This window comes from Notamacropus eugenii, chromosome 4 (genome assembly GCF_028372415.1).
Source record: "Notamacropus eugenii isolate mMacEug1 chromosome 4, mMacEug1.pri_v2, whole genome shotgun sequence".
NCBI classification, from domain to species: domain Eukaryota; kingdom Metazoa; phylum Chordata; class Mammalia; order Diprotodontia; family Macropodidae; genus Notamacropus; species Notamacropus eugenii.
The window spans coordinates 229,799,756-229,824,711 of NC_092875.1; the positions used below are offsets into that span (position 1 = coordinate 229,799,756).

Below are 24,956 nucleotides of genomic sequence, written 5' to 3' on the forward strand. Positions count from 1 at the left end.
AGGTCACTCCTTCCTTCATCTATGAGTTTGATACGTGACTTAGAATTTTTCTCTCCTCTCCAACTCCTGCCCTCATGTTAGGGGATTTCAACATACATACAGATTTATTTTCCTTTAAATGCCCTAACCACTCAATTCTGAAATCTACTCACCTCTGGTGAGCTACTCCACCCCATCTCAGATACACACAAAGATCATCATATCTTTGATATTTCTCTCACCTACAAACATACCACCTCCATGCTCAGAAATTCTGAAATCTCCTTATTTGACTGTAATCTATTGGCTTTTTAACTCTCCTCTTTTCTTCCTTTACATAACCCTATTCTTTATCTGCACTGAATCCCTTGATCTCCCAATTCTCTTTCAGGCCATCTCCCCTGCACTAGCTATTTTCTCTTCGTCACATCTTGACTCCTTAGTAAACTGATTGAACTCTATGCTGCCTTTTTCTTGAATTCCTGGCTCCCTTATTATATTCCTGATTATGCCCAGCCAAGCCTCAGCCTTGTATCGCTCCTCTCATTAGTCCTTCACTCTTATAGATATGCTGCTGTATGAAGGTGAAGATCACCTAATTCTTACTGGGTCACTACAAATTTGTTATATAACCTCAACTGAACCCTCACTATAGTAATCACACTATACATATACCTCTCTTATCAACTTACTATCTCACTCTCCACATGGGCTCTTCCAAACTTCTTCATTCCTCCTCAAACCTCCTTTGCCTACCCCTCCCCTACTCTCTCAGTTGAGAATCTTGCCTCATATTTTACAGCAGAAATTGAGGCCATTTGCTATGAACTCCCTCTTTTCCCCTCTTCTTCATTTCCTGTCACTCAGGTGCCTTCTGATGCTTTCTCCTCCTTTGCTGCTGCCTCATATGATGAAATGGCATTCCTCCTTACCAACACCAACCCCTCTATTTTTTTGATCATTCTTATTCCATCCTATCTCCTCTAACAGATTGCCCCCTCTATCATCTCCACTCTTTCACTTATTTTTAATCTGTCCCTTTCTACTGATTCATTTTCTACTGGCTATAAACATGCTCCTGTCTCCATTATCCAGAAAAAAACTCCAAACCTCATTTGATCCTTCCATCCCTGTTAACTATAGTCCTATATCTCTTCTGCCTTTTCTAAACTTCTCAAAAAGCCACCTGCAATTTATTCCTCCACTGTGCCTCCACTCACTTCTTAACTCCTTGATTCTCCCTTAAATACCCTATCCACTCAGTACCTAAACCTACTCACTTCACATGAGCTACTTTTCATAATCCTCAACTTCTCTGCAGCCTTTGACACTATTGATTACTCTGTCTTCGATACACTCTTCTGTCTAGGTTTTCAGGACACCATTCTCACTGGGTTTTCCTCCTATTTGATAGCTCCTTCTCTGACTCCTTTGCTAGATTCTCCTCCAGATCACTCCCTTTTAACTTAGATGTTCCTCAGGGTTCTGTCCTAGGTCTTCTTTTCTTCCTTTATATTACTTTATATTGCTTCACATTGGCTCTGTAGTGCTAATGAGGGTTAAAGATATTCCCCACTTATTAATGGATCTGCCCATTAAGGGAAGCTTGATTAGGAGAGGCTCACACCTTTTGTTACTGGTCACTGGTTCTCTGGGGTTGTGATGCCCTCTGGCTCTGAAAAGTGCATAAATACTCTGAGGTGAGGTTTTACTTTGGGGGCTTACTCTTTGAAAGTTTTCGTTTGGCCAGATGACAGTCTGGGCAGCTGCTAAGGATTCCCCCCCCCCACTTTGGAAACCCAGATGTTGGTGCTTCTCTCTCTGATAACTATGTAGGTATGTAATGGTTGGATCTGTCCATTGATCTGTGATGTATGTATTGCTTACAGTCAAACAGCTGGAAGTCCTGTCTGTTGATTATTATTTCTTTGTGTTTTCTCTGAAGTTCAGGGTGCTGACTTTTTCTCCTGAACTAAGTGAATGATATATGTGCTTTATTAAAGTGATTATTAACCCCTCAAAAGTTGCTTTCCTTTTAGAAAAACAGATCTAAGAACCTGTACAGCAGGCCCTCCTGTGTATGCTGAGGTCCTTGACGATACAGGCCCCCATCTATTTAATTCCCATCTCTGTGCTGATGATTCTCAAATCTACCATTCCTGCCTCAATTTTTCTGCTGATCTCCACCTGACTTTCAGATACCTCAAACTGAATGTCCAGTAGACAAGACATCTTACATTCAGTATATCTAAGACAGAACTTACTTTCTCCCTAAACCCTTCTTGCTCCTACCTTCCCTATCTGTTAATGAGAGGGCAGTACCATTTTCCAGTTTCCCTAGGTTTGCAAACCTAGGAGTTACCTGGATTTTTCATTATTTCTTACTCCCCACAGCTGATATATTAGCAATGACTGCCAATATCACCTTTGCAGTGTCTTTTGTATATATACCTTCTCTTCCCTGACACTGCCACCACCCTGGTGTAGGCTGTCATCCCCTCGTGCCTGTCTGCCTCAAGTCTTTCACCACTCCAATTCATCCTCCATTCAACTACTAAATTGATTTTCCTAGCATGCTGGTTTGATCATGTTTCTCCTTCTCTCCTCTTCCCCCCTAATAAATTCCAGTGGTTTCCTGTTGCCTCCAGGGTCAAATGCAAAATGATATTTGGCATTCAAAGTCCTATATAACATAGCCCCTTCTGTCTTTCTGATCTTCTTACACCTTAGTCTCCAACATGTATTTTTCTATTCAGTGATACTGACCTCCTGGCTGTCCCCTGAACAAGATAAGATACGCCATTTTTTGACTCTGGGCATTTTCTCTGGCTGTCCCCTCAAACGCTTTCCCTCTCCAACTTCAGCTCCTTACCTCCCCTAGCTTCCTTTAAGTCCCAGATAAAATATCACCTTCTACAGAAAGCCTTTCCAACCCCTCTTTAATTCTAGTGTCTTGTCTCTGTTAATTATTTCTTATATATTCTGTATTTAGCTTACTTTGTGTTTACATGTTGTCTCCCCCATAACTTTGTAAAGTCCTTGGGGGCAGGGACTGTCTTTTGCCTCTTTTTTTATCCCCAGCATTTAGTACAGTTCCTGGCACATATGTAATTGATTATTAAATGCTTGTTGACTAGCCTATCTCCAAAACTTATTAAGTGCTTAAAACTCTAAAAACTTGAGTGGCTTGCCCTAAGACAGTATGTGTCAGAGGTGTAGGATATGAACCCAGGTTTTCCTGACTTTGAAGACAGATTTCTATCCACTATTGCTTTGCTGCCTTTCAGAATGTGTGTGTGTGTGTGTGTACATATACATATATACATATATGTACACCATATTCTAATATTCTGTGCAGTGTAATTATAAAATGACCTTGACAATTAATATTAATAATAGTTGATAACTTTAGCTAAAGTTTATAATTTCATAAATGATGAGAAAAGAAACATTGATGTCAGGGATATGACTGTTTTAGACTTCTGTGAATGATGAGTCAGTTATAAACAAAATGATGATTTATTTGGAGTAATTCAGGGGAGGGAGTGTTACTATTTCTTCATTTACAACCTCAATATGGTATTTGGACTAATATTCTATATTAGAGATCCATTTGACAAAATTCCTTTTTCCCACAGACTATTGAAGATATCTCAGAAGATAATTCGGGCTGGTGTTTTGATCTAGGAAGGTTGACATCTACTTTATTTTAGACAGATTGTTTAATCCCATTTTAAATGTGTTCAGGAATGCAGATTTTATAACATTTATGATTTAGTTTTTTCATATCCACAAACATTCATGAAGGTCCTTGTGCCAGGCAAGCTCTGGAGATCCAAAAAGAAAACTTGCTAAGGTTTCTCCTCTCCAGGAATTTCTCAAACTCTCTGAGTTTGTTTCCTCATTTGTAAAATGGTGATAATTATACCTGATCTTCCTCACAGGATTGAGTCTCAAATGAGATAACATGTAAAGTGCTTTGCAGATATTTTAAAGTGCTGTTCAGGTGCCCATTGTTGGAAATGTCCAAGTAGTGATATAAAAAATTCAAAAAGGCAGGAATGGTTATTCATTGGGTGGATCAGGGGATCTGAGATTACCTGGAACTAAATGAAGAAGATTTTGACAGGTGGAAATTGGGGTGGAAGAATCCATTCCAGATATAAAGACTGGGATGTATAATGACATAACAGTCAGTGAGGGCAGGATGAACTTGGGGAAGAGTGAGTAAGGAAGGTAGAAGGAGAGACTGCAAGTGGGGAGACCAGATAGAAAACTAGTATAGTAGACTAGATCAAAACATGGCTTGAATGAGCATGGTAGCAGTGCATTAGGGGATGTATGTGAGGTTAATTTCAAAGCTAATTATGTTTGGGGGATGAGGTAGAAGAATCAAAACTGACTCAGAGTTTGGTGGCTTGTGACCAGGATGAAAGAAAAGGAGGCACCAGCTTTTGTTGGAAGATGATTTCACTTTTAGACATATTGAATTGGAAGGTGATGGACAGCTAGCCAGATGGAAATGTCTAGCAGGTAGTTTGAAATACAGTACAATAGCTCAGAGGCTAGGTGGAAAGTCATCTTCATAGAAGTGATAATTGAAGTAACAGGAATGAATGATAACCTGTTTGAGTGTCTTTGTCATTCTTATCTTCAAAACATTTTTTCTTACGTTACTAACCCTTTTAATTTATTGGAATTTCCTATGCTTTATGTATTGTAGGTATAGTAAATGTGATTGGTTTACTGAGTTGTCTTTACTAAGTTTGCTTTTAAGTGGAGAATTTACCTATATTATAGTATGTTTGATTACATGGGGCTAGCCAACATCTTATACCTTTTACCCCAAATTTTCAATAATGAATTATCTTTTCCTCTTCTGTTTTCTATCTTCCCTTTCCTTAGAATGAGCCTACAATTTTGTATTGGAAGTCAAGGAAAAATAAATTAATTTTTATGGTGAGCTTTTCAGAGATGTAATCATCTATTCTATAATGAAATCAGGACAAAATATACTTGAATATTATTGTATTGCAAGAATGACTCAGTGTACATATGTGGATTGAGGATTATAGACATACTACTGTTTTCTAATAAGGGCTTTGTGGGGAAAAAACCCAACCAAACAAACCCAAATTGTTCATTGTGACCCATATTTACTTTTAAACTATGGTGATCTTTTTTCCAAATGAAAAATGCGGAATACTAAAAATTCCAATGTCATCTATATTGTTTGAGATAAATATGAATAATTTTTTGGTTAATTTGTGAAAATTAGATCATAAAGCTACTTAATTATACTATATACTACTGCAGTAATTGTTTTGTAAAACAATTTGCGTGTCTAGACAGTTATTTTATATGATCAACATGAAAGATTACACAAAAGAAGCATTTGCTTTATTTCTCATCATATAACATTAGAACAATGACTTGTAGTAGGGCGAAAGTCCTGTAAGTTTTGAGAGAACTTCTTATTTAATTGTTATTTTGATGGAAAATAGCCATGCATGAAAGATTGTTCTATTCCACAAAATAGTAAAACACGTGTTTATGTTTTATTAATATGTATGTATATATCTATATGAATATATACACTCAAGATAATAAAAGAGAAATAAACCCAAATTCAGTGGTTTCCAGAGATGTTTTATTACTAACATGAAGCCTTTTAGCAAGGTTAAAGTATAAATTTGGAGGGCTGTTCTGAAACTATAGTTTGATGTATTTTCTCTGCTCAGAAGAATGACTGTTACCTTGTAAATAACAGGACAAAACTAGCAAAAAAGGAGTTGGTAGCCAAGATAAATAGGGAGATAATAAGAGAGTACCTAGTTGCCCTTGATGAATTCAAGGAATATGCCCAGATACTACATCCTTGGGTACTGAAAACACTAGCAGATGTGATTCTGAGCCATTGCCAGTAATATTTGAAAGATTCATGGAAAAGAGGAGAGCTATGTCAAGATTTCATAAAGCCACAGATGGCATGCTTATCACATTTGCATATGCATTGGCAGGAAGACTAACACACTGGATGAGGGAGTCTGGATTCAAAGAAGATCTTGATAGGCTTGAGCATTATGCTGAATGTAAGAAGATGAAATTCATTGGGGATAAATGTCAAGTTTTACACTTGGATTTAAACAGTCAACAACTTTACAAGTGCAAGATGGCTGAAGCATGTTAAGAGAACAGTTTGCTTGTAAAAGATCTAGTGGACTACAACTCGGTATTAGTCTGACAGCCAATAAAATCTAATACCAATTTAGGCTAGATTAAGAGGTGTATCTTTTAGGCTTAAGGAGGTACTAGACCTGTATTCTGCCTTGGTCAGACCACATCTAAAGGTTTGTCTTCAGTTTTGATCATTCTAGTTTTAGAAGGACCTTGATAAAGCAGAGAGTGTTCAGAAGAGGGCAACTAGGATAGTGAAGAGACTTGGGTCCATATAATGTGAGGATAGCTGAAAGAACTGGGGTATTTAGCCAGAGAAGGGCTCAGGGTAATAGAATATTTGTGTTCAAGTATTTGAAGGGCCGTCATGTGGAAGAGGGATTAGCCTCGTTCTCTCTGGCCCTGGAGGGAACAACTAGGAGTGATGGAGCAAAGACGGTAAACTTAGGTTTGATACTAGGAATACCTAGCAATTTAGAGTTATACAAAAGTAGAAGAGACTGCTTGGAAAAGTGGTGAGTTTCCCCTTACTGGAGAACTTCAAAAAAGTTGGATGATGACTTGGTTTATTATGGTGGGTCTTTCTTTTGGAAAGGTTTGGACCAGGTCATCAAAATCTCTTATCTAAAAATTTCTAATTCTTTGATTTTTTTATAGGTTCACTCAGATTTGTGAACAAGTTTCTTTTCTTGAGAGTGTTTGAAGCTATTTCTATTTTGTTAGGACCCATAAACAGGTTTGGTAACCAAGTTTTGAATTCACTGGGTTTTACATGATTGCCCCATAGATTTTTGAGACTCTCTAGGGAGTGATGAAGGCCTTGCTAGAGGCAGAATTCCTGCAGGTGGTTTGGCATGTCTGAATGCTCTATCCACTGCCATAGTCTTACATAGTCTTCTCCACCCAGACAGGGTTTCTGATTGGGCAAGAAGTACTGTAACTCTTCTTCTGTCCATTAATTGCTAGGCAGCAGAAATTCCAGCCCTGTAATGAACAAGGTATCATAGCAAAAAAGTAGAAAGCCCACACTTAAGATACTGCTTTGTTGTGACTTGTCTGTTAATGTTTCATGAACCAAAAGTAAGAGTAGAAATGCCTGTGGAGTATCTCATAAGTAATGAAACTGTGTTTATATTTTGTATAGCATCTTCCTTTTGTGCAAAATCAAGGAAATTCAGAAAACATGACTGCTAAAGCAAAGAATTTCTACTATTTTATTATGGAAATGTTTCTGTATTATATAAATATTGTACTGTTTTGTTTCTATTTTAACTCATCTCTATCAGTGGGGCAAAAAAGTATTTATTGTATTTACTGTGTGCTAAACACTGTAACATTAAGGATAAAAAACAACTCCTGCCATAAAGGAGTATGAGTATGCAATATAATAGGAGAGATACCATATGAATAACTGGGTACATCCAAGATATATGAAGAGTAAATAGATCAAAGGTAATGTGACAGAGGAAGGCACTAGCAACCAAGGGGCTGGAATTATGACTGGGAATGCCCTTCTGTAGGGCATTGAGTCTTGAAGGAAGTCTTGAAGACTCAGATATGGGAAGAAATCAAGAGGCAGGGATGAAAGGTGAAGGAGGGAAGAGCATTTCAGGTATGGGGGACAGCCAGTCAGAGGCAAAGAGATAGAGCTGCAAGTAGGCCCGGATTAAGTGGATTTTAGGGTCTAAGATAGACCAGATTATAAAGAGCTTTAAATGCCAAGATAGAGGAGTTTGTATTAGATCCTGGAGGCAGTAGGGAACCATTCAAGCTCAATAGGATCTCCTAGAGGTAGGGGGAAGCATGACAATGCGATCAGACTTAAATTTTAGAAAATAATCTTGACATCCAAGTGGAAGCTAGTGGGGAGAGCCTTGAGGCAAGATCAGCTAGAAGGCTACTGTGAATTCATTTCCCACCTGGATGCTTTCTTGGACTTTATGATCTCCAAAAACTCATTATTCTGCAAGATAAAATCTTGCAGATTTTACATATGAAAACTTTTTATATATGAAACTCATATATTCTCAGCACCCTCTGCCCCTGGGACACCTTCTTCCCTCTGATTGGAGAGGGTAGAGGGTAAACATTGGAGACTTCCTCCTTACCCTCTATCATGTAAGGAGGGCTCTCAGGGAATTTACCTCATCATTTTCCACCTTGCTTTCCTGAACTTGATCTCAAGGAATTCATCATTCTGCAAGATCAAATTAGTTCTGAAACTCAGAAACTCCCTCCCTGTCATTTCAGTCCCATCTGTAGCATTTCATCATCCTTCTCCTTCCCCAGATGCCTTGCTTTTCAGCTTCCTTTTATGTGTTGTCTTCCCTCATTAGATTGTGAACTCCTTGAGGAAAATGACTTCTGCCTTTCATTGTATCCCCAGAATTTAGCACACTCCTCAGCATATAGTAAGCTCTAAATGTTTACTCATTTTGACTCTGGCCCTGAGCAAGTCACTTAACTTTTGTCTGCCTCAGTTTCCTCAGTTTTAAAATGGAGAAAATAATAGCACTTATCTCTCAGAATTGTTTTGAGGGTAAATGTGATAGTGTCTATAAAGAGCTTTGCAAACCTTAAAGCACTGTGTATATATCTTAATTTCTGTTATTACTGTTGTTGTTATTGTTATTATCAGATGTGATTAGGGCCTGAATTAGGGTTATGTTCATAGAAATGGAGAGAAAGAGACATGAGAAAGAAGATGTGAATCAGAGAAAGAGGTGTGAAACAATAAGATTTGGCAATGGATTGGATATGTGGGTAAGTGAAAATAAAGAGTAGAGGATGACAGCAGGTGGTGAGCCTGGATGACTAGCAGTGTGGTGTCACTGTTGAAAATAGGGAAATTTGTAAGAGGGGAGTATTCTGTGGAGAAAGATAATGAGTTCTGTTTTGAGTTTGAGAAATCTGTAGAACACTGAGCTTGAGATGTATAAGGAAGCAATTGGTGAATTGTAATTAATGACTCAGGAAAGAGACTGGGGCTGGATATATAGACCTGGGAGTCATCTGGGGAGATGATAATTGAACCCATGAGAGTGGACGAGATCAAATAATATCTGTTCCCTTTGTCTAAAAGTTTTTCATTTCAGTTATAAAAGTAATTCTGTTGACAAAGATGATTTGAGTGAATAATGGTTTGCTGAAGAACTCTAGTTCACTAGATGTAGAGTAATAATGTTAACTATTTTGTATGTAATAATTTCAAAAATATTTTATAGCTTGCATAGTACTTTGAACTTTTCATACAGTTATGTTTTTTTCTCGTATTTATGTACTAGTTTCTAAGCTTTGTGAAGTACTGAGTATGACTTGTTTATCTTTGTATTTCCATAAGTACCTCTTTGTACATAGTTTTGAATTTGTTTTCATTTAATTTTTTGCTTTTTAGGTGGCATGAATCCTAAGACTTTTGGTTGGAGATCTACAATGACAATAATGAATATTTAAATATTATAGTGTCTCAGAATTGGAAGGGACTTCAGAATCTACCTAGTCTAATTTATACTTGATTGCAGTTCTTAATTTCCTCTTTATAATTCCTGACAATTGGGAATCCAGTTTCAGTTTGAAGATCTCCAGCAAGAGGAAAACAGTATTCTAAAAAGCATGGGAGCAAGTACAGAGCCCTGCTTCACTCTGTTGGTAACTGGAAAAGCACGAGAGAATTGTGCTTTGTCTGGAACCTTTGTAAGCATGCTATCAAGAGACTGGTGTACAATACTGATGAGCTAGCTATCTTTGGCAGCCAATGGTCTTCCACGAGTCCTTACGACTGACAGTATCAAAGATTTTAGTCAGGTCAGTAAGTGTTGTGTATAGGCCTCTTTTCTGCTCCTTGGCACTTCTCCTGGAGTGTCGGGCAGCAAACACCATGGTGACCATTCTTCAGCCCTTTCTGAAGCCACGCTGGTTCTTGGGTAGATGACCATCTTCCAGGTGAAGCATCAGCCAATTAAAGAGACTGGCAAGAATCTTGTCAGCAATGAATAATAGTGATACCTCCCTGATTACTGTCACAGGACAACCTGTTTCCCTTTCCTTTATAGAGATGGAGAATGGAGGCATCCTTGATCTCCTGGGAGATAACTTCCTCTTTCCATGTAACCTGGAAGAAAGTGGATCCCATGTCTTGTAGTTCTTTTCTGGGATGGAGTCAGCACTATGTGCTTTGCCATATGAGAGAAGCCCAGAATTGTACACTAGTTTCATGGAGGCATGCTTGCATGGGTTCTGGTTAAAGGATGAAACTCTCACACTTTCCCATTCACCAGTGGAGTGAAGCAGGGCTCTGTGCTTGTTTCTCCATGCCTTTTTTTTTTTTTTAAAGCATGATGCCTTTAGATGCCTCATCAAGGTCAGCTACTGCACTGATGGCAAAGTATTTAACTTGAAAAGGTTATAAGCCAAGACTTAAGTGGAGGGAGAGTTGGTGCATGACTTTTTGTTTGCTGATGATTCTGCACTGTATGTAGCCTCTGAGGCCAAGATGCAGCAAAGTTATAAATCGATTCTTTGTCACTTGTGCTTATTTTATCCTGACAATCAGCACCAAGAAAATAGAGGTTCTTCACCCATCAACACCACATGATCCATATGTGGAATCATTGGTTACTGCAAATGGAGAAATTTTGAATGCTCTTGATAAGTTCATTTACCTTGGCATTATGCTTTCTGGAGTTGTCCACATAGATGATAAGGTTGATGCTCACATTGCCAGAACTATCTCAGCATTTGGGAGGCTTTGAAAGAACATGTGGGAGAGAAGAGGTATTATTAGGCTGCATTTCAGACAAGGTGTACAGAGACATTGTGCTGACTTGATTGTTGCCTGTGAAACCTGGGCAGCATACTAGCTCCATGCCAAAAAATTGAACCTCTTCTTTTTGAATTGTCTTAGAAAGATTCTGAAGATCACTTGGCAAGATAAGGTACTAAAAAGAACCTTTCTCAAGCTGAACTACCACACATTCTGACTTTACTGCAGAGAGCATAACTTTGATAGGCGGGCCATGTTGTTTGAATGCCAAACGTGTTTACCTAAAAGACTATTTTACAGAGAATTCATACAGGGCAGGCACTCACATGGAGGTCAGAAGAAGTAGTACAAGAAAACTCTTAAATCTCCCCGAAGAACTTCAGTATGGATTGTTGAGACATGGGAGACTCTGGCACAGGACCACCCAGCATGGTGTGCCCACATCAAAGAAAGGGCAAAGCAGAATTATAGTAGCACAAAGGAAGCACGAGATGTGCACATCTAGAGACATCTCCATCCCAAATGTTCTTAAGGACTATTTTGCCTGACTTGTAGAGGGGTCTTCTGAGCTCTGCTGGACTACTTAGCTACAGTGGAACACTACCTTGACCCTAATATCTTGATGTCATTGGTCCTCTTCTAGTAGGAAGGGCAGATTACAAAAACAACTTGTGACCAGAATATGGAGGTGGGATTTTATAGTGGAAAATGCATTGACTACAGTGTCAAAAGAATCAAGGTTCAAACCCTGCTTTCTTACTTATCACCAGTATACCTTGAGTAAGTAACTTAACCTCCACAGGCCTCCTCTTCCTTATCTGTAGAATGAAGGGATCAGATTAGATTGCCCCTGAGGTTCCCATAAACTTAGTATTTGACGTTTTATAATCCAGTATCACCAGAATTGAATAAAGTATTCGAAATATGGTTTGATTAGGATAATAACAAATTAGTGGGACCATAGATTTAGTCCCTGAAGGTGCTTTAGAGGGAATGGGAAAAATGAAGGGAATAAGTATTTATATAGTTCCTGTTGTTGTATGCCAGGCACTGTGCTAAATGTTTTACAAATAATACCTCATTTGATACTCAACAACTGTGGGAGGTGAGTGCTATTATTATTCTCATTTGGTAATTGAGGAAACTGAAGCAAAAAAAAAAAAGTTAGAAGGGTCACACAGGCAGTAAGTGAACTCAGGCGGTCTGGACTCCAGGGGCTCAGCCCCTCTAGCCATTGCACCGCCAATTGCCTCCATTCTTTAGAAGCATTTAGCCCAATCCCATCATTTTCTAGATAAAGAATCTGAGGCTCAGAGAGGTTAAGTGACTGGCCCCCAATCACAAAAGTAACAAGTGTCAGTTGGAATTCTAACCCATGACCTTGAATCTAAACCTAACACTTTCTTTTATACCGTATTGCCTAGGTATTACCTTTCTACTATTACTATGTTTCTCTTAATGTAACTGAAGAGTGCATTAGCTTTTTTGGACACTGTATCAGACTGCATTGACTTCGGAGTTTTTTAAAACCCCCCAAATACTTTTCAGGACAAATTACTCTCCAATCATGCTTCTATAACCCTTGTGGAGTTGTTTTTTTGAATTCAACCATAAGACTTTTGATTTATCCCTGCTAAATTTCATTTTATTAGATTAGGTCTCATATTGTAGGTCTTTTTGGATTTTGATGGCCAGTGTGTGAGCTCTCCTTTCAGTTTTATATCATCTCTGTGCTCTGCAGCTTGTAATATTTCATAGGCTTTTTATTACCCTTAATCCTTTTATTAAACTTGTAAGAGTCCAGACAAATAATTTTTTTTTGCTCTTGTTAATATTCTCCATCCCCGTTCAGGACCCTGTTTTACTTTTGTCTTAAGTCATGATGCAGAGTTATCTGTTCCCTTTCCTGCTGTAGCACAGTACTGTAGAGCTAGGGCAGTTGAAGGATCCTAATGCTTGTTGTGGAAGGTACTGAAATGCCTTTAGACATTGAGTCATGCATTGATGAAATCGTAGGTTCAGGCCTGTATTTTATATGTTGTGTGCATAATTTTATCACTGGGGCTACTTAAATAATCAATATATTAAATATATATATATGCGCATTTTGTGGAACTTGGAGCATAATTTTACTGTTTTAAATAATTTTGAACATTTGTAGTCATATCTGTGCCTTTATAACATTGTTGGTAATGTCAGTAATTGAACAATGTCTAATCATAATGCTCTTTTTTTAAAGTATTGTTGCAATTCAATTCAAGAGCATGTGTGAAAAAATACAGTTAAAAATGTAATTTTAGGCATTTGTTTTTTGTTAAGAAGAATGTCCTTCCTTAGACATAAATTCTGGCAATAGATCATCAACCTCCTGGGCACAATTTACTTTTGTTTGAATATTTACTGAATGTCCATAAGCACAAAGTGGAATCAAAATACTTGGCTCCAAAGCTGGGCAACCAAAAATATGAGTATATGAACACATTTTTTTTTCTATTCTCATCAGAATTCCTTAGCCTTACCTTCCCTCCTTCCTTCTGCTCCCAGTTCTCAACCTCTTAATGCTCTACAAAAAAAATAGATGAACTTTACAACAACTTGTTTTTCGGTTGTTTTTGTTTTTTTGCTGATCTTTGCTGAGCTCCTAGGATTTTAGAACTGGAAGGGACTTTGAGTTATCTGATACACCGCCTCATTTTACACATGAGGAAAATAAAGAAACAGTAGTTCAGAGACTTGTCCAGAACCTCATAGCTAGCTTCTCAGTGTCAGCCTATCATCGTTGAGCCACTTGAGCAGTAGTAGTTTTCAGTACGTAGACAGATAAGAGACCAGAGAAGGCCAAAGCAAATAAGTAATTGCTATAATTTTAAGTTTTATATTTTAAAATTCAAATTACAGGTGGTTTGGGTTTTATGGTTTTATTTTTGGATTTTGGAGGGTTTTTTTGTTAGTTTAATTTAAAGAATTATATTCTCTGAAATGTTATTTTAAAATAATTTTTATTATCTGCTAATGGTGGGTAAGTAGAATGATCTTTATATATGAGGGCAATAAACATAAGAGAGAAATGGGCTGCCTTTGAAACAATAACAAAAAAGAAATAATTCTATTTGAATTTAGAATTTTTGAAACTTGAGTTTTGTGGCTTTGTTGAGGTTCCCGTTGCTGAAATACTGACACACTGGTCCTGCTTGAATGAATTTGACACAAGCCTTCCTAAAGCCAAAGAAAAACAAAGTTTATTAAAGATTCACCATATTGGGTTGACTCTTAAGGAGCCTAAGCATTTGTAATGCTTATATTAACAAATTGACCAGATAGAATCTTAGCTAGACAGAGTCTGAGTTGGATTGAATCTGAACACCTTCATAGAGGCCAGATGGAACTTAAATACAGAAAATGCTGTAGGAGGGATCTGGGGGTGATCTGGTAGTCTAGAGTGATGGGAGAAGGGGTTTAGGGAGAGTCTTCTGAAGTCCAAGGAGGACCTCAATGGGACTAGGGTGATTGGTCAAGGAAACAGCTGGAGGCAATCTGGAGATATCAGACTATGGAGGGCTTGGGTGGGAAGCAGGTGGGGCAATCCAGAGGTAGCAGACAATGGAAGACTAGGCTAGGCCAAGGGCAATAGGTTTGAGTATGAAAGGCCAGATTAAGTGGGAAGATTCAAGGGGAATTCAAGGAGGTTCCCAGAGTCTGAACCCCATCAGCTTCAGTTTCTATTAGGAAGACAAGAATACTATCTATAGAACAACAATAATAAAGATAGGAAGTTGATTTTTACATAATGAATGGCCAAGTATAAATATAATTTTCCTTCCCTTTTCTAAATGAATTGATAAATTATTTATTTACCCTTGTAAGGATTTGGTCTTCTTTAATAGTGAAACTCCAAGTTGATAAAAATGAGCTTGTATAGTTCCATATTTACCTCTTCATTATTTGACATAGCATTAATAAGATGGTATGGTAAAACATGTTCATTTTTAATTATCTTGGCATGAAGAATACTTTGGACAAATTACTTTGTACATATTTATTTGCTTAAAAATATGTTACTGCTTTAATGTATATACATTTATTTATGTGAATATACATTTGTTTTATAGGTATATATTTGTCTAAAAAAATACATCATTGTGAATACTGTGGCACAGTGTATTGAGAGCCCATATACCATGACCTCAAGGTCTTGCCTCTTGACACATTGATTTTGTGACCCTGAGCAACTCACCTTATCCTCTCAGTGTGCTCCCAGAATTTAAATTTCAGAGACAGTACCGATTTGTACTAGTGGAAGAAATTCCTCCTCTGGAGTGCCTTATAGTAGGGTCAGACACAGGTTGAATTATAAAACAATATTTCACTAAACAAGAACTTTTATACTGTAGCTTTAAGTTAACTCCTAATGGACAATGTGCTGGAACTTGAAGAATGTTTTTACCACAACTTAAATGGACTGTGAACTTTGGTTTATGTACCAAACAGTAAGGATTTTTTTTTTTGTTTTGTGGTTCTTGTTCTGTTTGTATGGCAACTTCTTTCACTGTTGCAAATGGGCAGATGTTCTGTGACTTAGGGTTTTTCTGGGTACTAGGAGTTTATTTATGTTCACATAGTATGTGTCAGAAGGAGCACTGTAGTTTGTTTTTCTTACTCTCCAAGATTAGCTTTCTGTCTGCTAAATCAGAGTTTGTTTTTTAAGAAGGTAGAGATTTAAAAATATTTATTAATTAGTAAATGTTCATATTGAACACATATCCATTTTAGGTCTGGTGCTACTGTATGGTTGCAAGACTTTGTCATTATTCAGTCTCTTAAGAATTATTGTTGCTGATTACTCAAAGGATAATGGTGGTTTGAATAGGCTGTAACCGTATTGCTGATGAAGAATTGAATATATGCCATAAAGGATATCATTAGAGAAATAGATGTTACCCGAAAAGGGGACAAGTTGGTGAAGTAGCAACAAAAAGGGACAAGAGCAAATGATTTGCCCCTGTAGTCCACTGGTATCCATCAGGAGTTGAGCAACATAGAGAAAGACCTGAGTACATTGGGGTTATAGCCAAAGGAGTTCCTGTGTTGGTTAGATCATTGGTAAAGATACTGTTCTTTAAAAGAGCGTGTGCAGAGTAGCTTAAATTTTTGACAGTGATGACTATATTTAAAATTTTGAAAATGACTAGTCTTATTTTCATTACAGGTACATTGGGGTATTCACATTGTACAGAAACAGAGGTAAGAAAAATTTCCTGATTTAATCAAATGATCTCAGTTCATAACAAGCCTACCTATAATCAGAAAGTTGTAAAAGGCAATAACTTTGTAGTATTCTTTAGATTATGATATTGAACATATAGTACAGTATTTGATATTGAAACATTTCATACACATGTGATTTCTTTAAACATGCTTTGAAATATGATCTTATAAAATTAATAAACATTTTTTGATTTTGAAAGTAAGTAGATTGGTTTATTTTGTTAATTAAAAATCAATTCTTAAAATTTTAGTTTTATTTAATTCTAATGGAGATCTTTTCTAGCATGGAATTGAGTAGAAAAGATATATTGTTGGCATTTTAAACCTTGTGCAGAGCAATTTAGGTGTTTTGGTGGGAAAGCATTTGATGTTCTCTCTATGCTTTTCTTTCAGTAGACACAAAATCACTTGAATTTGAGAATTGAGCCTAGAAGCATATAGCAGTATACGTATCTACACTGATCAAATATTGTGAAACTTTTTTTCTTTATAGGAGAGCTATTTCTTCTTCATGGCTTAAATTACAAGGATAAAACTAAATTAGGAAAACACAACATTGAAATATAGGTGTTATTTTCTTTTGTTATAGGAGTTGTATAGCCAGAGCAATACGTAGAGCCATTATTAATGTTGGCTCTTAAAGTTTTGCACATAGGACTAAATGGACTAAACTATTTCCCCTCCATTTTAAGTTTAGAAGGTAAAAAACTTTTTTTTAAATAGTTCTTTCTGACAGTAGAAAATAGTTTTGTTTTGTTTTTTAATTTTCTTTTTCAAGGTAGCTGGTAACTCCAGAAATCAGTAAGTAACTGGTAGAATAAGGCAGGCTTATTTAGCAAGTCTTGTTCAGAGTTGAAGATTTTATGAGTTTTGAGAAGTTATCAGTTTTTTATAACCTCAGTGTTTGCTGAAATATACAGGACACTCTTAGCGTGCGTGGATTTTGTTTTGTTCATTTGTTTATCTAAAGACTCATCATGTGTCATCCTCAGGACTGTCTTCTTAATCTCCTTCTTCAATAAATTTAGTACCTGGCTCACAGTCTTTTTCTCTTCCCCATCTCCTGCTCTTACACTAAGGAACTTCAACATATATATTGATACTCCCTTAAATGCCCTAATTTCCCAGTTTTTCAGTTTTCTCAACTCGGTGCATTTTTTCATCTTTGCACAGAGTAGCACATAAATATGTATTTATGCACATAGAGGGTTCTATCCTTGATGTGGCCATCAATGAGTGTTCCAATTCCTTGTTCACAACCTCTGATATTCTTTCACTTGATCATAATTTTTTATTATATACTGTTTCCCTTTGCCTATTGACTGTTAACCTTGTTCTTTGTCCTCCCTGTAACTTTGATTCCTGCCACTTTTCAGATCATTCCCAGGCCATTATCTCCATACTGGTTACACTCTCTTCACTTCCCTATGTTAATCATTTTCACTTTACACTATCCTTCACACCAAGGGTGAGGAACCCATGTCCTCAAGGCCACACGTGACCCTCTAGGTCCTCAAGTACAACCCTTTGACTGAATCCAAACTTCACAGAACAAATTCCATTAATAAAAGGAATTTGTTCTGTAAAATTTGGACTCAGTCAAAAGGCTGCACCCAAGCACCTAGAAGGTCAGATGTGGTCTAGAGACCACAGGTTCCTCATTTCTGCTACTCCTTTAAATCCTTTGTCCCAGGTCAAAAGAGATAATAGAAGAAATGGGGGGCAGGATAGGATGGAGGGAAAGATAGTTAGTCTTACACAACATGACTATTATGGAAGTCATTTGCAAAACTACACATATATAGACTATATTGAATTGCTTGCCTTCTCAGTGGGGATGGGTGAGGAGGGAGGAAGGGAGAGAAGTTGGAACTCAAAGTTTGAGGAACAAATGTTGAGAATTGTTTTTGCGTATAACTGGGAAATAAGAAGTACAGGTAATGGGGTATAGAAATTTATCTTGCCCTACAAGATGAGAGAGAAGATGGAGATAAGGGAAGGGAGGGGTGTTAGAAGGGAGGGCAGATTGGTGGAAGGGGTGATCAGAATGCTCAGTGTTTTGGGGTGGGGAGAGGGGAGAGATGGGGAGAAAATTTGGAACTCAAAATTTTGTGGAAATGAATGTTGAAAACTTAAATAAACATTAAAAAAAATAAATCCTTTGTCCCCTTGTCTTGTCACCATTGATATCTTGCCAGACCTGACCCCTGTATTACTCTCACTGTCTTCCCTCATTCTGTTCATGTACTGCTGAATGGAAGCAGAGGAAATAGTGAAACTGAATTCGTAACTGGACTGTCACTGCTTCAAAGCAAACAATTTAACCCTTCCTAATAAGTTTACTATTCCATTCTTCTGTCGTTTTATATCTCTCTTCTCTTCTGTGGCTAAATTACTTGAGAAAGCTATTTATATTAGTTCAGTCTTCTTCTCAGTCTATTCTAAACTCTGTAATCTAGATTCTGACCTCATTATGCAACTGAAATTGCCATCTCCAAAGTTAACAGTGATCTCTTAATTACCAAATTTAATGGCCTTTTTATAGTCCTCATTCTTTTTGACTTCTTATGGTGTTTGATCCTGTTAATCACCTTCAGCTCCTGAATACTGGGAGTTTTTATGATATTTCTTTCCTGGTTCTCCTCCTGTCTCTCTTACTCTCCTTTGCTGATTCTTCATCCATGTCATGTTGACTCACTGTAGGTAGATATGCTTCAAGGCTTTGTTTTGTTCTATTTTTTTATTCTCTATTTTATTTATTCAGTAAAACTTCAATTATCTGGTATTTTTTAAGTCAGTTTTTTCCCTTGACCATTCTATTTAAAGGAGAGGAAAATCACAAGAAAATGATCTCATAGTCATAGATTTAATAAAAAAATGTTTAGGGTATGTCTTATGGGAAGTACAAAGAAACATGAGCCTCTCTGACTGCTTCCTTATCTATAAAATAGAGCTAACATTTGTATTATCTGCCTCACGGAGTTGTTGTAAGAAAAGTACTTTGAATTTGAAATGCATTTTAAATATGTCAGTTTATTACTTAGCCCAGTCTCCTTTATTGTGCCCTGTAGTGAAAATTCATATTTAGAATGATGACCTTGAGGAATTGGAAAAGCTTGAATTATGAAAGGAAGATTTAATTATTCTCATTATTTTTTGCTAAAGCAGAAAGACTAGTAATTTTTAGAAAATTTTTTGTTAACAGGGATTGAAACAAAGAATTTTTATTTAACTCAAATTTATGACCAGAAAACATTTCTTCCCTTCATTCTAGTCAGTTGAGATGTGCAATGACTGTTTTCTCTCAATAGCTTGTATAGATATGGAAACACATTTCTGTATCTTCAGATTTTTACAGAGAAGTGAAATAAGATGGATTGCTACCTTAAATTTTCTCCAGAATTTTGGCTGAGTCATGGGAATGATCAGCAAATGTGCCTGAGTGCCTAAGCAGCATTTTTCCTCGTAGTCTAGTGACTTTTAAAATTTAACCGTTCTTAGTTTAATTAATATCCCAAGGATACTAAACTCAGCTAACTTTTTGGAAAACATTAAAATACCTTAACGAATTTATCCCACGTAAAATATGCAAAGGTTGTTGATAGAATAGTGGTGCAAAAAAATTGCAGCTTTAAAATAAATAAATAGTAGCTGCATTGATGGTTTTCAGACAGTGTATCTCTAAGGCTGGCCTTTCATATGTTGTTTTTTTTTTAATCAGTTGAAGAGCCTCACTATATCACCTTTGATGTATTGAATAAAACTGAAAACAAAGCAATCAAGTCAAAAGCATTTTTTGTTTTTGTGAATAGCAAGTTATATACCTGTAAATTTAGTTGGAATTAAAAGTTTCCTGTAATAAGGCTTATTAATAAAAAAGGGAAAACCTTGAAAATTGGAATATTTAGATTTGATCACATGCATCCTGAGGAAAGAGACACATTGTACTATAGTGGAAAGAATGATTCAGGATTTGTAGGGTCTAATCCTGGCTTGGATATTACTGGTCATGTGATCTTGGTCTGAGCATCAGTTTCCTAATTTGTAAGGAGCCTCATTTATCTCACAGGGTTATCATGAAGATAAGGTAGGATGTGAAAGTGTTTTGGAAGCTATAAAGTACTTCCTAAATGGCAGGTAGCATTTTTATTATAAGGTAGGTAGACCTTTTATAATTTAATGATAGTGTTGGTAGCTTTTTGGGACAAGAAGTCCCAGAGAAGGATAGAAGTTCTCTTGAAGTGTTGGTATTTTGGTGTTGTATTTCCTTTATGTGTTTATATTTTTATCTAGTTTTAAGTTCAAAGGATCTTAGACAGATCTGATATTTTTTAGAGGAATTTCATTGTATTAAAGTTTTTGTGGCTTTTGTTTATGGGAACCAGTGAGCAGTATTAAGATATTAAGGCATTTTCTTCTCTGAGTTTTTGTGACCTTATTCTCTTTTGGCTTACCTCTCACTGTCTTTCTCAGTTTGCTCTGTTGACTCATCATTCATATTACACTCCCTAATTGTGCGTGTTCCCCAGGGTTCTGTTCTGGGCCCTTTTCTCCCTTTATCTTTTTTCTTGGTAACTTCCTTATTCCCTGTGGAACCTCCTGAGATCTCATATCATCTCTGTGCAGATAACTTCTAGATCTGCCTCAGTCTTTCCCTTAAGCTTCAGCCCTACATCACCAGTTACCTATTGATAATTTCAAGTTGGATATCCTAGAGATATTTCAAACTCAACACATCTAAAACTAAAGTCATTATCTTTCCTCCAAATCTTCCTTCTAATCTCACTGTTTCTATATCCACAAAATCTCACACAAGAACCTTTTTCTTCGTTCACAAAGCTGCTACTTAGTTTCAAGGCCTTATCAGTTCTTGCCTAGATTATCTCAGTAACCTTCTGGTTGATCTCGCTTCTTCAAATCAGTCTAGTACATCTTATTCACTGCCAACAAAATGCAGATCCAAAAACATCAATTCCCCTACCCAGTCAACTCCAGTGGCTTCCTGTTGCTGGTAGACTAAAAGATAAATTCTTCTGCTTAATTTTTTTTTTTAATTTAACTTTTAACATTTATTTTCACAAAATTTTGGGTTACAAATTTTCTCCCCTTTTATCCCCTCCCCCCTCCCAAACCCAAGCATTCTTATTGCCCCTGAGACCAATCTGCTCTCTCCTCTATCCTCCCTCCCTGCCCTTGTCTCCGTCTTCTCTTTTGTCCTCTAGGGCCAGATAGCTTTCTTAACCTCTTAACCTGTATTTCTTATTTCCCAGTGGTAAGAACATTACATTTGACCCTAACACTTTGAGTTCCAACTTCTTTAGCTCCCTCCTTCTCCACCCCTTCCCCTTGGAAGACAAGCAATTCAATATAGGCCAAATCTGTGTAGTTTTGCAAATGATTTCCATACTAGTTGTGTTGTATAGGACTAACTATATTTCCCTCCATCGTATCCTGTCCCCCATTACTTCTATTCTCTTATGATCCTTTCCCTCCCCATGAGTGTCGCGACCTTGGATTGCATTCTCCTCCCCATGCCCTCCACTCCATCCTCCCCCCCACCCTGCTTGTGCCCCTGTCCCCCACTCTCCTGTATTATGAGATAGGTTTTCCTATCAAAATGAGTGTGCATTTTATTCTTTCCTTTCGTGGAATGTGATGAGATAGACCTCATGTTTTTCTCTTGCCTCCCCTCTTTATCTCTCCACTAATAAGTCTTTTGCTTGCCTCTTTTATGAGAGATAATTTGCCCCATTCAACTTCTCCCTTTCTCCTCCCAATATTTCTCTCTCACTGCTTGATTTCATTTTTTTTTTTTAAGATATGATCCCATCCTCTTCAATTCACTCTGTGCACTCTGTCTCTATGTATGTGTGCGTGTGTGCATGTGTGTGTGTGTGTACTCCCACCCAGTACCCAGATACTGAAATGTTTCAAGAGTTACAAATATTGTCTTTCCATGTAGGAAGGTAAACAGTTCAACTTTAGTAAGTCCTTTATGACTTCTCTTTGCTGTTCACCTTTTCATGGTTCTCTTCATTTTTGTGTTTGAAAGTCAAATTTTCTTTTCAGCTCTGGTCTTTTCATCAAGAAAATTTGAAAATCCTCTATTTCATTGAAAGACCATTTTTTCTCCTGAAGTATTATACTCAGTTTTGCTGGGTAGGTGATTCTTGGTTTTAGTCCTAGTTCCTTTGACTTCTAGAATATCCTATTCCATTCCCTTCGATCCCTTAATGTAGAGGGTGCTAGATCTTGTGTTATCCTGATTGTATTTCCACAATACTTGAATTGTTTCTTTCTAGCTGCTTGCAATATTTTCTCTTTTACCTGGGAATTCTGGAATTTGGCCACAATGTTCCTAGGAGTTTCTCTTTTTGGATCTCTCTCATGCGGTGTTCTGCGGATTCCTTGAATATTTATTTTGCCCTCTGGTTCTAGAATCTCAGGGCAGTTTTCCTTGATAATTTCATGGAAGATGATGTCTAGGCTCTTCTTTTGATCATGGTTTTCAGGTAGTCCCAGAATTTTTACATTGTCTCTCCTGATTCTATTTTCCAGGTCAGTTGTTTTTCCAATAAGATATTTCACATTATCTTCCATTTTTCGAATCTTCACGCTATGTTCTGTGATATCTGTCTTTCTCATAAAGTCCTTAGCGTCCATCTGTGCCATTCCAGTTTTGAAAGATCTATTTTCTTCAGTGAGCTTTTGCATCTCCTTTTCCATTTGGCTAATTCTGTTTTTGAAAGCATTCTTCTCCTCATTGGCCTTTTGAACCTCTTTTGCCAATTGAGTTAGGCTAGTTTTCAAGGTGTTAATTTCTTCAACATTTTTTTGGTTCTCCTTTAGCAGGGAGCTGATCTGCTTTTCATGCTTCTCTTTCATCCCCCTCATTTCTCTTCCCAGTTTTTCCTCCACCTCTCTAACTTGATTTTCAAAATTCTTTTTGAGCTCTTCCATGGCCTGAGCCCATTGGGTGGGCTGGGACACAGAATCTTGATTTCTGTGTCTTTGCCTGATGGTAAGCATTGTTCTTCCTCATCAGAAAGGAAGGGGGGAAGTGTTTTTTCTCAGAGAAAGTACCCTTCAATAGTTTTATTTCTTTTCCCTTTTCTGGGCATTCTCCCCAGCCAGTGGCTTGACCTCTGAGTATTCTCCTCACACCCACCTCGCCTCCTGGTCCTCGCAGCCAGCGTTTGGGGACTGAGATTCAAATGCTGCTTCCCGCCTTAGGGCTTTTGGCGGGGGCAGGGCTGCTATTCAGTGTGAGAATTAAGTTCAGATGGTCAGGTTGGGGCAGGGCCGCCCCTCAGGCTCAGTTCCCACAGGGAGTTTATGCACAGACCTTCCACAATGGATCCAGGCTCCCGCCCGCTTGGGGAGCCCCTGCCTTCAGCCGCCTCTCAGCTTCTATCTGGGGGGGGGGGGGGCGAGCCATGGGGGCACCCCACTCCCCTCTCGACCCGCCAAAGAGACTCTCTCACCGACTCTCGTCACCTGTTGGTGGAGGGGCTTGTGCGGCCGCAGGATATCCCGTCTCCGTAGCTTGGGTGTCGAGGCCGCTGCAGGGCTGCACTCAGCTCCCAGTCCTGGCGCCCAGTCCACAGCGCCAAGGACCCCCCGCGAGAAGTTTGCAGGTCTCTCCGGAACAGAAATCTCCCTCGCTCCAATATTCCGTGGCCTCTGGGTGCAGAATTCACCGTGGGTTGGTCCCCTCTAGCCGTTCTGTGGGTTGTGAGTTCGGAGCTATGTGTATGTGCGTCTTTCTACTCTGCCATCTTGGCTCCGCCCCCTTCTGCTTAATTTTTAAAGCTTTATATGACCTTGTTTGACCCTAACCTAATTTTTCGTTCTCGTCAGATATTACTTCTCTTCCTGGTCTCAGCAATCCAACCAAATGGCCTTTTCTTACTTCTTTACGTGCAATAAATATTCCTGCTCACACTCGTATGCTTTTTGCAATGGCTGTCTCCCATGCCTGGAATGCATTGCCTCTTTACCTTTGTCTCAAAGAATCCTTCTGATTATTTAAGAAGCTACTTGAAGCTTGAAACTTAAACTTGAAGCTACTGTCTTTTACGTTCAGACTTTGTGCATTCCTCCCACCACTAGAGCCCTTCTTGTGACTCTTCTTGCATTTTTGTACCTGTTTGTATTTATTCACTTTGTCCATGCTACATATGTGTATATGTGTGTATATTTATGATATATGTATATATATTATGTATTTGTCTCCTTATTAGTATAAGTTCGTTATGAATTGAGAACGTTTCTTTCTTTGTACTTATAGCCCTAACTCCTCACGTTTTGACTAGTACATACTAGGTACTTAATAAACACTTGTGATTGATTAGGAACAAAAATCCAAAGGTTTAAATTAAAATTATTTAAGAATTTAAGTTATTCACAACTTCTTAGAATGGTAACATTTGTTAAAGGACTATTCAGTTCTAAAAGGAGAAACAGTTGTTTGTATCTTTTGTTTTTACATTTTCCTATATATTCTTCCACCTCACCTTCCAGGAAATAAGTTTTTTTAACAAAAATAAAAAAAATAGGGAAAAACCCCACTTCAACAAAACTAATAAATCAACTGCATTATATACAAAGTTCCACACCAGTGGTTCCCTTCCTGCAAATAAAGGAAAATGTACATTCTCATAATTTTGTGGCCACGTTTGGTCTTAATAATTTCATAGCATTCAGTTTAATTTGTTTGTCATTCTTTTTATTTATATTGTGTTTAATGTTTAACTGGTTTTGCTTATTGCAC

At 37.6% G+C, this 24,956-nt stretch overlaps 1 protein-coding gene across 2 annotated transcripts in view; it reads left to right on the forward strand.

The window, feature by feature from the left end:
• Positions 1–24,956, forward strand: part of SPIRE1 (spire type actin nucleation factor 1) — a 235,225-nt gene that overhangs the window by 14,651 nt on the left and 195,618 nt on the right. For both annotated transcript variants that reach the window (XM_072604189.1, XM_072604188.1), the window contains exon 2: positions 16,125–16,159. In XM_072604189.1, coding sequence (XP_072460290.1) covers positions 16,125–16,159 — 35 coding nt within the window. The remainder of the gene's footprint in view (positions 1–16,124; positions 16,160–24,956) is intronic.